The sequence below is a fragment of the Callithrix jacchus genome, chromosome 1, assembly GCF_049354715.1.
Source record: "Callithrix jacchus isolate 240 chromosome 1, calJac240_pri, whole genome shotgun sequence".
NCBI lineage: Eukaryota > Metazoa > Chordata > Mammalia > Primates > Cebidae > Callithrix > Callithrix jacchus.
In genome coordinates, this window is record NC_133502.1 from 161299389 (window position 1) to 161314588 (window position 15200).

General features: G+C 39.0%; 1 protein-coding gene across 1 annotated transcript; it reads right to left on the minus strand.

The window, feature by feature from the left end:
• Window positions 1-11695: 11695 nt before the first annotated feature.
• On the minus strand, window positions 11696-13776 carry ZNF883 (zinc finger protein 883). The gene is given in 3 exon segments (XM_017975612.4): window positions 11696-12339; window positions 12341-12420; window positions 12423-13776. Coding segments are annotated over 3 exon segments (1053 nt in total). The 5' UTR covers window positions 12874-13776; the 3' UTR covers window positions 11696-11817.
• Between the last annotated feature and the right edge of the window lie 1424 nt (window positions 13777-15200).

Genomic DNA, 15200 nt, shown 5'->3' on the forward strand with positions numbered 1-15200 from the left:
AGAGAGAGAGAGAGAAAGGAGAGACTGGAGAGAGAGGAGAGAGAGGACAGAGAGGGGAAAGTGCTGTACACTTTTAAACAACCAGATCTTGTGAGAACTCACTGTCACAACAACAGCAAGGGAGAAACCCGCCCCCATGATCCAATGACCTCCCACCGGGCCCCACTTCCAACACGTGGGATCACAATTCAACATGTGATTTGGGTGGGGACACAGAGCCAAACCATATCAGTGAGCTAGTTGCATTCTGAATTCCTTTCAAACAACTTCTCTTTTCTTCGTTCTTTTGCTCATGGCCTTGCATCCATATCCCCCTCCACTGGACACTCCCTTCAAACAACTGGTTCACATTCTTCTCTGTTTCTGGTTTCCTCCTGAGTACTTAACTAACACACTTTTAAACCAAATCTATTTCCCTATCAGCTCCCCCTTTTGGCTTTAAAAGGGAAAAGAAAGCAAGTCCTTTACCCTAAAAAGAAGCAAGTCCTTTAAGCCAAGGAACCAAATACTTTTTCTTCTGGGAAAGCAGTCTTCATAAAACCACAAGATTCTGTTTTATTAAAAACTAGCAAAGCAGGAAAATGAAGTAAAGTAGCCACAAGGTGGCAGAATAGGAGAGATTTTGTTTTCCTGCAGGAGAACTGATGAAATAATGCGGAGTGCTGCTGTCTTAGGAAGTCGCCTGTTATGATGTACTGATAACTTTGTATATAAAAAAAATAAGGGAAGAAGGAAGCAGGCTTAATGCTGCTAAAAAGTCAAGTAAAATAAGGACTGAAAATGTGTCCATCTGATTTAGTATCCTGGAGGTAACAGGTGGTCTTAGAAAGACCTGTACCTATGTGGCTCAGAGGCAGCAGCCTCACCAAGATCTCTGCAATTGTCTGCCTGTATCTGTTCCTGCTCATCTACAGATGAAAGGGGAAGAATTCATAACTCCATTTTCTATCAGCTGCTTGGGATACAGTTGAAGCTGGTTGAGGGTAGCAAAGAGGAAGACGAACTGAATTGACATATGACTGATGGGACCAGAGGCTGCCAGTGGAGCAAGGCACAGGGTTGCTCCCAGCAGGTCAGCAAGAAGCTGAGCTGCATCCCAGCCATCTAAAGCGGGTGGTACTTCCTTTCTTCCACTGTGTATTGTGAGAAGGTTTCCGTGAGGGCATTAAATGGTGGTTTATTTTTGTTATTTATATATAAATATAATTTGCAGTACAAATTACAGGACTGGTACACATTATGGTCCCTTTTAAAAATGAAAAAGTCTGTTATTTTGACAACATTGAGAAACGTGGCAATAGCTATTGGCTCTAATCTTCGTTTCATTGATTTCCATTCACAAGGGGAAACTGTCTCCTATACAGATTTCAAAGCAAATATGTAAGAGTGGAAATGAGTGTGATCGCTTCACTTCACTGCTCAAAATCTCCAGTGTCTTCCCATCACTCTGGAGATTTGGGATTGATGGACTTCCCAGGGCTTCTGAGATGGAGGCAATCTGAAAACGAGTATCTTAAATTTGGGGATTCTGAGATTTCATGTGGACACCTTTGGGAGGAAAGTCTGTGAAATGGTTGGATGAGGAATATACTGAAATTTGGTGAAGATCAATGCTTGACAGCATCTCCGGAACTGAAAGAGGCCTATGGGGGAGGGTATTGGTAGGAGCTAAATGAATGGGCAGACTTGTCAGAAGTTAGTAAATTAGAGAACTATAGCTTTTAGTGATTGTGGGGGCCAGAGCCTCAGGTTTGGGGGATATTTTTAGGAAGTCAGTGTTGACAGTCTACAGGGGTCAGTGATTTGCTGTTTGTGAATTGTTTGGGGTGTACAGAATTCAGAGACTAGAGGAAGTTGTGGGATTCAGTGTTTGGAGGGTCCAGTGGTGGTCAGTGAGTAGATACTTGTGGGAATTAGTGATTGGGGTTGCCTGTGAGTAATGGTGATTAGGATCTGTGGGATCTATGCTCAGGATATTTCTTTGTTAGTGGAAGCTATGTCAATCAGGAATTTACAGGAGGTACTGTGAAGTTAGTGATGTGAGTTATTTGAGAGTCCACTGTGATTTGCTCTTGGGTGATGGCTGTAGAAGTCAATTATTGGAGAATTGCTGGATGTAAGTTTTGATAGTCTGTCAGGATCAATTTGGTGATCAGTGGAAATCAGTGGTGAAGAAGAGTCCAGGATTCAGTTGAGAGGCTTCTGTGGATGTTGTGATTTAGAGATGTATGAAAGCCTGCAGTCAGGGTATTTCTGTGGAATCGGGGATCTATGATTTCAATGATTTCATGTGTGGGAGTGTTAACTGGAGGTATGTGATTTGAGAGTTTTTCAGGCATCAATGAATGGGAGTCAGCATGGCTCAGTAGTGAGGGATCTGTGAAGGGCAGTATCTGGAAATTGTATGTTTACTGGCTTTTAAAGATAAATTATATATTGTTGAGTGTGGGGTTGGGGGAACATGTTTCAAATGTTTTGTACTGGATCGTGCTATTTGGAAAAGAATTCAGTATCTCTGCAGTTGTTATCTCTGAATGTTGGATCATGGGTAATTTGTTTCAGGTGAACATATTTTTCTAAGCATAATTACTAAAGTTTCTTGTGTAATAGAATTTTTTTGTAAAGAGAAATTTATTATACTGTAAAGACAAGCTCTACTGGTCATAATCATTTTTCTTTTTATGTTGGTTTACTTTAATTATACAAGGTATACATACACATGTTCTACTTAAAAATGCAAGCAAACAGATGTATATAGAGCGATCATAACTCCTTTCTTGAACCCCAGTTTGATCTACCTCCACAAATATGACTATCATTAACAATTTGGTCTGTATGTCTCAAGATTTTTTTTAGTTGTTCACATATATGTATGTACACATAGTTTTGTTTTATGTGAATTGGACTATATTATATGTATTGCTCTATAATTTATTTTTTATATATAACAGAATGTCTTAAGAGAAATTTCCATATCAGAATACATAGACTTATTTCACTGTGTAGTATTTGATGGTGTGGCATTCCATGTGTGGACATGCAGTGCTTTTATAGTACTCTATTGGGTAGACATAGTCTTGAGGAAGGAGCAGGCTGCCATCTCTGGTGTTTTGCAAGCTTCAGTGGTGATACCTCCATGTGCAGGAGGGACTGATGTGATCAGAGTCTGGAGTGGACCCCAGCAAACAGCAGCAGCCCTATGGAAGAGTGGCCTGACTGTTTAAAAAACAGAAAGCAACAACCACATCAACAAAAAAGGCCCCACAAAAGCCCATTTAAATGTTGGCAGTCTCAAAGATCAAAGGTAGATAAGCCCACAAAGATAAGAAAGAGTAAACACAAAAACACTGAAAACTCAAAAAGCCAGAGTGTCTCTTCTCCTCCAATGGCCACAACACCTCTCCAGCAAGGGTAAAGGCTGAGGCTGAGAGGGATGAAGTGATGAAAGTAGGCTCACCTTCTGCAAAAATTAACTCAACATGGATTAAAGACTTAAATGTAAAATCCCAAACCATAAAAACCCCAGAAGAAAATCTAGGCAATACCATTTAGGACATAGGCATGGGAAAAGATTTCATGATGAAAATGCCAAAGGCGATAGCAACAAAAGCAAAAATTGGCAAATGGGATCTAATTAAACTAAAGAGCTTCTGCAGAGCAAAAGAAATTATCAAGCTACAGAACGGAAGAAAATTGTTTCAATCTATACATCTGACAAAGGTAATCCGGAGTCTACAAGGAACTTAAACAAACTTACAAGAAAAAGCAAGCAACCCCATTAAAAATTTGTCAAAGGACATGAACAGATAAGGATGGATTGTGATGGGGCAAGAGAGGAAGAACTAGCAAATGCCTTTGCATATACATTTTTGTATGTGTGTGCATTTCTGTAATCCAGATTCCTAGAAGGTAAATTTTCTTGTCAAAAGGTAAGCACGTTTTACCTTTAAATACGTATCCAAACTGATTAAGTATCACCTCCCTGAAGAGCCTTCCATGACCCTGCCAACCAAGTTTGCATATCTGTTCTTTACTTTGAGGCACTCTATTTATTTTCTTCCTAGAACTGGTAATAATGTGTAAGATTTTGTGTTTATTTACTTTTATATTGCCTATCTTTTTGGTGGATGCATGACCTTGTCTTAGTCCCCATCATACTCATGACATAGTAGGCACTAAATGAAGATCTGGGCCAGGTGTGGTGGCTCACACCTGTAATCTCAGCACTTTTGAAGGCTGGGTAGAAAAGACTGCTTGAGGCTAGTTGGAGACCAGCCTGGGTGACACTGTGAGACCCTACCTCTATGAATTAGCCCTGTGTTATGGTGTGTACCTATAGTCTCAGCTACTCAGGAACTGAAGTGGGGGACCACTTGAGCCCAGAACTTGGAAGCTTCAGTGAGCTCCCTCCACTCCATGATGGTGCCACTGCACTCAAGCCTGGGTAACAGAGTGAGACCCTGTCTCAAAAAAAAAGAGATGTTGAATAGATAATTTCTGGTATAGTTTGTATATTTGTCCACACACAGAAAAAAAAAAAAAAAAAAAAAAAAAGGCCGGACACGGTGGCTCATGCCTGTAATCCCAGCACTGTGGGAGGCCGAGGCAGGAGGCCCACCTGAGGTCAGGAGTTTGAGACCAGCCTGGCCAACATGCTGAAACCTTGTCTCTACTAAAAATATAAAAATTAGCCAAGCATAATGGTACATGTCTGTAATCCCAGCTACTTGGTAGGCTGAGACAGGAGAATGGCTTGAACCCAGGAGGCGGAGGTTGCAGAGAGCCAAGATTGCACCACTTGGCTGTGCCACTGCACTCCAGCCTGGGCAACAGAGCAAGACTTCCCCTGAAAAAAAAGGGGAAGGAAAACAGGTCACATGCTAAATCAGAATGACATTTTTAACAGGAACACTGGAAGCTAGAAAATTATAGAGAAATGCCAGCTGGGTGCAGTGGCTCATGCCTGTAATCCCAGGACTTTGGGATGCTGAGGTGGATGGATTATCTGAGGTCAGCCTGACCAACATGGCCAACATGGTGAAAACCCATCTCTACTGAAAATACAAAAAATCTGGGCATGGTGGCGGGTGCCTGTAATCCCAGCTACTTGGGAGGTTGAGGCAGGAGAATCACTTGAACCCAAGAGGCAGAGGTTGCAGTGAGCCAAGATTGGAGATCATGCCATTGCACTCCAGCCTAGGCAATCAGAGTGAAACTCTGTCTCAAAAAAAAAAAAAAAAAAAAAAAAAGGAAATTATAGATAAATTCCTTCAAATTTCTCTGGAAAAAATGATTTTAAACCTAGAGTTCTTTTTAAATTTATTTTGTTTTTCTGTTTTTTATACCCTGCCAACATCTGTATTTAACCTAGAGTTCTATATCCAGTCAAACTATCAATCATGTGTAAGAGTGGAAGAGTTTTACATATGAAAAGTTGAAAAATTTACTTCAATGTATCCTTTCTTGGGAAGTTGCTGGAGGATAAATTCATGAAATGAGTATAGAAACTAAGAGAAAGAAAGATCTGGGATCCAGGAAATAGGAGATGATACAGAAGAGAGAAAGAAAGGGAACTCCTAAGATAACAGAAAAGTCCTGGGACTGGGCATGGTGGCTCACACCTGGAATCCCAGCAATTTGGGAGGCCAAGATGGGCACATAATTTGAGGTCAGGAGTTCGAGATCAGCCTGACCAATATGGTGAAACCCTGTCTCTACTAAAAATAACAAAAAAAAAATTAGCCGGGTGTGATGGTACACACCTGTAGTCTCAGCTACTTGGGAGACTGAGGCTGGAGAATCACTTGAACTGGGGAGGCAGAAGTTGCAGTGAGTTGAGATTGCGTCACTGCACTCCAGCCTACGTGACAGGGTGACAGAGGGAGACTCTGCCAAAAAAAAAAAAAAAAAGAAGTCCCAAGATGAAATTGAGCACAAGCACAATAGCTAACTGAAGGTGAAGAGCTTCCTCTCCAGTTGAATGTGTCGCCATGTTGAAAAGAAGGAAATGGAGGAAAAAAGAGGAGGGAAAGAAATTACAAGTAAATAAATAAATGAGGATTTTGCCTTATATATTAGTTCTACTGCCTTTGTGTTTTATACATCACCAATATCTGCTTTTATCTTTATTATTTTGTTTCTTTATGAATGTTTTTACTAGTTTTTTGAGTTGAGAATTTAATTCATTTTTTAAAATTTTCTCCTATTTTAATGGGAATTCCATGGAGTCTGAATTCTGATTCCCTTCATGCCCCTGCCAGACTAGCAAGAGGTCTTGCTGGCCCCAGGTTCTAGGCATGCAAAAATGAGAGGCAAAAACTGCCAGGCAAGAGCAGTTGCAGTGAAAGGCAGGGCTCTGGGAAGCTGGAGTTGAAGGTTAGTGGCAGCTAGGTGGAGACAGAACACTTGTAAGTGAGGCCATAGTTGCCTTTTGATATGACTTGAAGCCTGGTCTAATAATCTTACCAAACTAAGATGGTGAGGTCAGCGTTCCACTCACTCTTTTCTGTCCCTCTCTCTGCACCCCACTCTCACCAAACCCAGGCAGCAGGCCGAAGAGGCCAGTCAAGAAACCTCTGCAGGTGCCACAAAGAAAATGAGACCATGAAAAGAAAGTGAAGGGGCCACCATGCCCAACCAAGGGAAAGAAAAGGATAAACCAGACCGTAAACCCCCCAGGGCAAGAGAGCAGATAGCACTGCAGAGGGCACAAGGCCCTGGACTCAACTTTTGAAGAGTGACAGGGTGTGTGTGTGTGTGCGTGCACCCATGTGTCTGTGCACTCCTCTCTCTTATTTTATTTTAGATGGAGTCTCTTTCTTCCTCCCAGGATGGAGTGCAGTGGCGTGATCTCAGTTCACTGCAATATCTGCCTCCTGGGTTCAAGCAATTCTCCTGCCTCAGCCTTCAGAGTAGCTGGGACTACAATTGGGTTTCACCACATCCGGCTATTTTTTTCTATTTTTAGTAGAGATGGGGTTTCACCCTGGATGGTCTCAAGGCCAGGATGGTCTCGATCTGACCTCATGATCTACTTGCGTTGGTTTCTCAAAGTGTTGGGATTATAGCATGAGCCACCATGCCGGGCCTCCTCCCTCTTACTAGGAGTGTGAGTTGCCTCTGAGGCTAAGCATGGAGCTGTGGGATCACGGGAAGGTGAGATTAGCCTGAAGTCCTCATGGGCTGCGATTTATAAAGGCATCCAGGGCTTGCCACAGACTCCCACTGAAGCTGGGAAGAGCCAGCTACAACCTGGGTCCAAGAAGAAATCACAAGAAAATTTAAAAATGTTCAAGTCAATTAAATGACAACAAACATACTACATCAAAATTTGTGGGTGCAGCTAATGCAGTATTTAGAGGAAATGTTATAGTTTTAAATATTTATAATTTGAAAAAAAAGAAAAGTTTCAAATCAATGACCTAACATCGCACCCTATGAAGCCTGGAAAAAAAGAGCAAAGTAAACTAAAAATAAATAGAGGTGGTAGGTGTCCATGAGCATGGCCTCCCTGGCTCTCACTCTTTCACTCCTTACTGCCCCTCAGTGTCCCTCAGTGTCAAAGTGCAGTCTCTGGCACATCCTTTCTTGAGGGAGGAGGCAGCATAGTGCAGGGAGCCTCTTGCCATGGTTGGGCATTGGGGGATTGAGAGGGAACATGACTGTATGTGCTGGGATAACAGGTCTTTTAAAGCCCAAACTCCACAAGTTGGTGGCTTTTACCAATAGGAATCTTTTCAACCTGGACCATTTTCTTTTTGAGAAAAGGAGTAAGATTGAGGAAGCACCAAAATACTCCCTAAAATCCTCCTAGCCTTGCCCTGCTTTATTACTACTACTATTATTATTATTTATTATTATTATTTAGTGCTTAATAGGAGAATGCTGAAGGGAAAGTTAGCAGGGCATGCACCCCTGGTTCAGACAGAACTGGAAAAAAAAAAAAAGGATTTTAGTATTCCAAAACTCCAGAAAATGAAGAAAAGAAAGTACTTTATATTTCAAGAATCAAAGAAGAATACAGTATACTAATCTCTCTTCTGATAGTGAAGATGTTGTTTAAACAGATTGCTACAATACAGCTCAAGAGAAAAATTCAACAAAGACACAATGATTATTGTCTCTGAACCATCTGAAGATGGAGTCCCAAGACCTTCCTACCATAGCAAGTAGAAATAACACTTCAGAATTAGGTGTTAAAGATGCCATACTTCAAGGCTTGAAGAATTTTTTTCCAAGAAGTGACAATGATTTTATTAAGGTTATACCCTTTTATGGTAATTGGTTGTTGTAGCTGTAATGATGATTAAAATATCTCCTATATCCAGTGCTATTTTTGGATAGCAGTTTTTCTAGAAATATCTGATATTTAAAGATAAGTACTGAATATTACTTTATGTAATTAAATAAATGCAAATACCAGAGATTAAATGAAGGATATATTAATGTTGAGAGCACACATAAATTAAATGGAAGACAGATAAATAGGAGATAAAATGAACAAAGTCAAAGTTCATTTTTAAAAATATGAACAAAATTGATAAACCCCTAGTTAGGCTGATCACACGAAAAAGATAGAGGTCACAAATTAGCAATATCAGTAGAGAAAGAGGGGTTAACACTAGCTATTCTTGAAGATATTTGAAGGATAATCAGAGAATATTATATCAACTATATGTAAACAAATTTAATCTCTTGGATGAAATGGGCAAATTCCTTTAAAATACAACTTTAAAAATCTCTCAGTGTATTAAACAAAATCTAAATAGCCGTATGTTTATTAAATGATCTGAATTTGCTACAAAAACCCACCCCACAAAGAAAACTCTACTGGTAAATTCTATCAAACACTCAAGGAAAAGATTATGCCAATCTTACACAAACTATTTCTGACAATAAAGGAATAGTTCTCGATTCATTTTATGAGGCCAGGATAACTCCAATAATAAAACTTGAAATAGTGTTGCAAACAAAATTTAAAAATCAATGTGCCTCATGAAGATATATGCCAAAATTCTTAATGTAATGTCAAGTCAAATCCAATAGCATGTTAAAGGATAATACTTTATGACCAAGTGTGGGGCTTTAACCAGGAATACAAGGTTGTTTTAACATTTGAAAATCAATCAGTGTAATTCACCATATTAGAATAATAAAGGTGAGCTCTCTAGATTCCACCTCTCTGGGCAGGATATCTATGAAGGAAAGGCAGCAGCCTCAGTTGGGGGCTTACAGATAAAACTCCCATCTCCTTGGGACAGAGCACCTGGGGGAAGAGGTGGCTGTGGGCACAGCTTCAGCAGACTTAAATGTCCCTGCCTACTGGCTCTGAAGAGAGCAGTGGATCTCCCAGCACAGTGCTTGAGCTCGGCTAAAGGACAGACTGCCTCCTCAGGCAGGCCCCTGACTCCAGTGCCTCCTTAAGGGGAGACACCTCATACAGGAGAGCTCCAGCTGGCATCTGGTGGCGCCTCTCTGGGACAAAGCTTCCAGAGGAAGGAGCAGCCTCTGCTGGTGATACCCAGGTGAACAGGGTCTGGAGTGGACCTCCAGCAAACTCCAACAGACCTGGAGAAGAGGGGCCTGATTGTTGGAAGAAAAACTAACAAACAGAAAGCAATAGCATCAACATCAACAAAAAAGGATGACCATGCAAAAACCCCATCCGAAGGTCACCAACATCAGAGACCAAAGGTAGATAAATCCATGAAGATGAGGGGAAAAAACAGTGCAAAAGGCTAAGAATTCCAAAAACCAGAATGCCTCTTCTCCTCCAAAGGATCACAACTCCTTGCCAGCAAGGGAACAAAACTGGATGGAGAAGGAGTTTGACAAGCTGACAGAAGTAGGCTTCAATAGGTAGATAATAACAAACTCCTCTGAGCTAAAGAAGCATGTTCTAACCCAATGCAAGGAAGTTAAGAACCTTGACATAAGGTTACAGGAAGTGCTAACTAGAATAACCAGTTTAGAGAAGAACACAAATGACCTGATGGAGCATGAGAACTTCATGAAGCATACACAAGTATCAATAGCCAAATTTATCAAGTGGAAGAAAAGATATCAGAGATTGAAGATCAATTTAATGAAATAAAGTGTGAAGACAAGATTAGAGGGGGAAAAAAGAGTGAAAAGGAATGAACAAAGCATCCAAGAAATATGGGACTATATGAAAAGACCAAACCTACATTTGATTGGTGTCCCTGAAAGTGATGGGGAGAATGGAACCAAGCTGAAAATTACACTTCAGGATATTATCCAGGAGAACTACCTTAACCTAGCAAGACAGGCCAAAATTCAAATTCAGGAAATACAGAGACCACTACAAAGATACTCCTCGAGAAGAGCAACCCCAAGACATTTAATCATCAGATTCACCAAGGCTGAAATGAAGGAGAAAATGTTAAGGGCAGCCAGAGAGAAAGGGTAGATTACCCACAAAGGGAAGCCTATCAGACTAACAGGCAATCTCTCTGCAGAAACCCTATAATCCTGAAGAGAGTGGGGGCCAATATTCAATATTCTTAAAGAAAAGAATTTTGAACCCATAATTTCATATTCAGCCAAGCTAAGCTTCATAAGTGAAGGAGAAACAAAATCCTTTACAGATAAGCAAATGCTGAGGGATTTTGTCATAACCAGGCCTGGCTTACAAGAGCTCCTGAAGGAAGCACTAAATATGGGGAAAAAAAACAGTAACAGCCACTGCAAAAACATAACAAAATGTAAAGACCATCATCACTATGAAGAAACTGCATCAACTAATGGGCAAAATAACGAGCTAGCATCAAATCACAGGATCAGATTCACACATAGCAATATTAACCTTAAATGTAAATGAGCTAAATGCCCCAATTAAAAGACAAAGAGTAGCAAATAGGATAGAGTCAAGACCCAATGGTGTGCTGTATTCAGGAGACCCATCTCGCATGCAAAGACACACATAGGCTCAAAATAAAAGGATGGAGGACGATTTACCAAGCAAATTGAGAGCAAAAAAAGCAGGGGTTGCAATCTTAGTCTCTCATAAAACAGAATTTAAAACAACAAATATCAAAAAGGACAAAGGAGGGCAATACAAAAAGGTAAAGGGATCAATGCAACAAGAAGAGTTAACTATCCTAAATATGTATGTACCCAATACAAGAGCACCCATATTCATAAAGCAAGTTATTAGAGACCTAGAAAGAGACTTAGACTTATCCTTTATCTCCAAAATTACTTAGAAACTTAAATTTCTAAATCATGTTAGGGTGCTACTTTTAGTTGTTGTTCATTTCTATTTTTACTGCATTGTACTGAAAAAAAAAATTAGAGAGAGCCTGAATATTTTCCTCCGAGAATTTGTTGCAATTTTCTTTGTAGCCATATATACAGTTCACTAAAAATATTACACAAATCTTAGAAAATAATGCATAGTATCTTTGTGGGAGAAAACATTATTTATCTATGGCTATTAATGAAATCTGTCAGTTTATTTTCCAGCCCTCTATAAAAGTGTTTCTGGAACACTGAAATATAACATAGGACTTAACTAAACAAAATAGGGATTGTGTATACAGTGAACAATTTTCATTATCCTACTAAAATTTATGTGTACTTCAAAAGGCTTTTTATTATAAGCAAACATATACATTTTAATAAATTATCTCTGAAAATAACTTTCTAAATATGTCTTTAAAAAACAAACCTTGGTTTTGAATGAACACTTCCATTATCACTTTAAATAACACCTTTGGTAGATTATAAGAATAGTCTTTCTTCTCAGTACAAATAGTATAATATTAAGTAAATTAGTGTTTTTCCTGAAGTTATTCCTCACATAACAATCCTAGAGTTTCTTGTATGTATTTGCTTATGTTTAGTAAGAGCTGAGCTTAAGCTGAAGGATTTCCCACATTCATTACACTGGTAGGGTTTCTCTCCTGTATGCATCCTCTGATGTCAAATTAGTGAAGTTCTATAGCAAAACAATTTCTGACATTTATTACATTGATAGGGTTTCACACCAAAATGAATCTTTAGATGCTCATTAAGGTGTGTACTTCGACTGAAGGTTTTTCCACATTCTTTACAACCATAAGGCTTCTCTCAGGTATGAGTTCTCTGGTGTTCAGTAAGATGTGCACTCTGATTGAAGGCCTTTCCACATGCATTACACTCATAAGGTTTTTCTCCAGTATGAATTCTTTGATGTTGAATGAAGGCTGGGGTATGGCTGAATGCTTTCCCACATTCATTGCATTGATATGGTTTCTTTCCTGTGTGGGTTCTCTGATGTTGGATTAGTGACGTACTGTGACAGAACACTTTCCAACATTCCTTACACTGGTAGGATTTTTTCCCCAGAATGAATTCCCTGATGTTCAATTAGGTGGGTGCTGTGGCTGAAGGTTTTTCCACATTCAATACATTCATAGGTTTCTTTCCAGTGGGAATTCTATGATGTTGAGTAAGGGCAGAGATATGACTGAAGGCTTTCCCACCTTCATTACAAGGATAGGGTTTTTCTCAAGAATGGATTCTATCATGATTTCTAAGGGATGACCTAGGACTAAAGGCTTTTTCACATTCATTATGCTCATAAGGTTTCTCCCCAGTATGGACTCTTTGATGCTGAATAAGATTAGTGCTCTGACTAAAAGCTTTCCCAAATTCATTGCATTCATAATGTTTCTCTCCAGTATGTATTCTTTGATATTGGATAAGATTAGCATTCCAGGTGAAGGATTTACCACCTATTTTACATTCATAAGGTTTCTCTCCAACATGTGTTTTCTGATGCTGGATCAGGGATTCAATACAAGTGTAGCCTTTCCCACATTCAGTACAGAGGTATGGTTTCACTCTCATACAAATTTTCTCAGATTCCATCAGTACTGGACTATGTCTTTACATTTATTTATTTTTAAATTTTTGTGGGCATGTAAAGATGTTGGCTTTACATTTATTTCCAGAATAACTAATATTTGAGATACTAATGCAACCTTTCTTATATCTGATAAATTATTTTTCAATCATGAGTTGCCTTTTGAAAATATCAACTACAGCAGAGTTATGCTTCAGGTTCCTACCATTGATGTTATAGTTGCAGTAGTCCTGCCTTATCTACAGCTCCACTTTCCATGATTTCAGTTATCCATGGCCAATTGTGGTCAAAAATTATTACATGGAAAATTCCAGAAATAAACAATTTATAGCTTTTAAATCGTGTGATTTTCTGAGTACTGGGATGAAATCTTGTGTGATCTGCTCTGTCCTGCCTGGGATGTGAATCATCTCCTTGTCCGGTGTATCTACAGTATATATATCACCCACCCATTAGTCATTTGGTAGCTCATATTAACAACCTGGTTAGGATTTGGTACATCAGTGATTTCAGGTATCCTCTGAGTGGTCTCAGAGTGTACCCCCCATGAATAAGTGAAGACTATTGTATGAGGTCTTTTTCTTATAAAAACTCTCAGCTGTTTAAAAAGCTTTGGTCTTTGATTAAATGTTTCCCCAAAGTTGTTATATTCATGATCTTCCTTTTGAATTGCTTTTTCTTGTAAGCAATTACTGGTGTTTCTCAAATTGGTCTTCAAATTCCAGTTCTTTTAATGTGCACTATTAGGAACCATCATTTGAAAAAAAAATTCTAACATCATATGATGGCATTATTTGGTTTTCAGAAATTTTCTGCTTTGGAGTAGATGCTCTGACTTTGGATATAGTATCCAGGATTAAGTAGAAGATATTATCTCTTTCCTCTGAAATACAAAGGCAGAAAATAAGATTCACTCACCAGTTACAGAAAATAGAAATAAAACAGTGCTATGATAAAAGGTAAGAATTTTCAATATAGGTACTGATTAATAGGGAAGTTTAAATGTGAAATGAATCCATATATATGTCTGAAAAACACAGTTTCTCTACTCACAACATTTCTGACAAACTGTATAGCAAGAGCAACCTTTTTCTTTTCTATGACTAATACTTAGAACACTTCTGTGTGCAAATGTGCGGGTTTTTTCCCCATTCTTACCAATTCTCCAACTCTCTGGACAGCAACTGGATGTCCTACAATTTACTTTAATTCCAACACTACCTACCTGGAATAAGCATTATATACCTCAAGTTAAAGGGCTTAGTCCCACAAGACTCCCTGCACTTCAGATGATAATCACAAACTGGTCCTCCCATACTTCTGACCAACTGGCTATAAGTTGAGGGTTCTTACAACTCCTGCCTCCTCTAGTTCAATAATTTGCTAGAATGGCTCACAGAACGCAGGAAAACACTATACTGACATTTCCTAGTTTATTATAAAGGATACAACTCAGGAACAGCCATTAAGAAAGAGATGCACAGGGCAAGGTAGGCAGAAGGGAAAGGGGTACAGAGCAGAGCTTCCATGCCATCTCTGGGCATGCTACCCTTTCAGCACCTTGATGTGTTCACCAACATGGAAGCTCATCAAATATCACTGTTCACGAGTTTTTACAGAGCTTGATCTCCATCCTCACATCTTCCTTCCCAGAGGCTGGTGGGTGGAGTTGAAAGTTCCAACCCTCTAGTTGCTTGGTCTTTTTAGTGATCAGACCCATTATTGAGGCTATCTAGGGGCCCTACCCTATTTCACCTTATCCACATAAACTCAGGTATAATTTTTTAAAAGGTGAATTATGAAAAACAAAAGATATTCCTATCAGGAAATTTGGAGGGCTTTCAAAGCTCTGTGACAAGAATTGGAAATAAAGACTAGATATATTTTGTATGATATTATGATATGTGTGATAAAAGACATGGTAGCATTAAGACAAAGTGCATAATAAAATCAAAGGTAAATATTCAGTGAAATAAATGTTGTGACTAAAAGACAATGGAACTAATTCAAATGTATGTATGTTTTTGGAAAGCAGAGGCAAAAAACAAGAAAAGTGAAATGGGATCAGATACTAAAAAACTCTCACACTTAAAAAGAGAAATTCAATGTCATCTAGCAGGAGACAGGAAAACTGAAGTTTTCTGTCAGTGCATTAATATGATAAATATACATTAGATGTGATGTTTTGGATAAAGAGCTTATTAATTTCATCTAAAATGTGTAAGACAGCAATGGTCAAACTCAGCAAGAAAGCATATTATGAATGATACAAGCCTGGATGGGGATAATACTAGTAAGAATTCGGTATAAGTGTAGATAAGACATAAAAAAG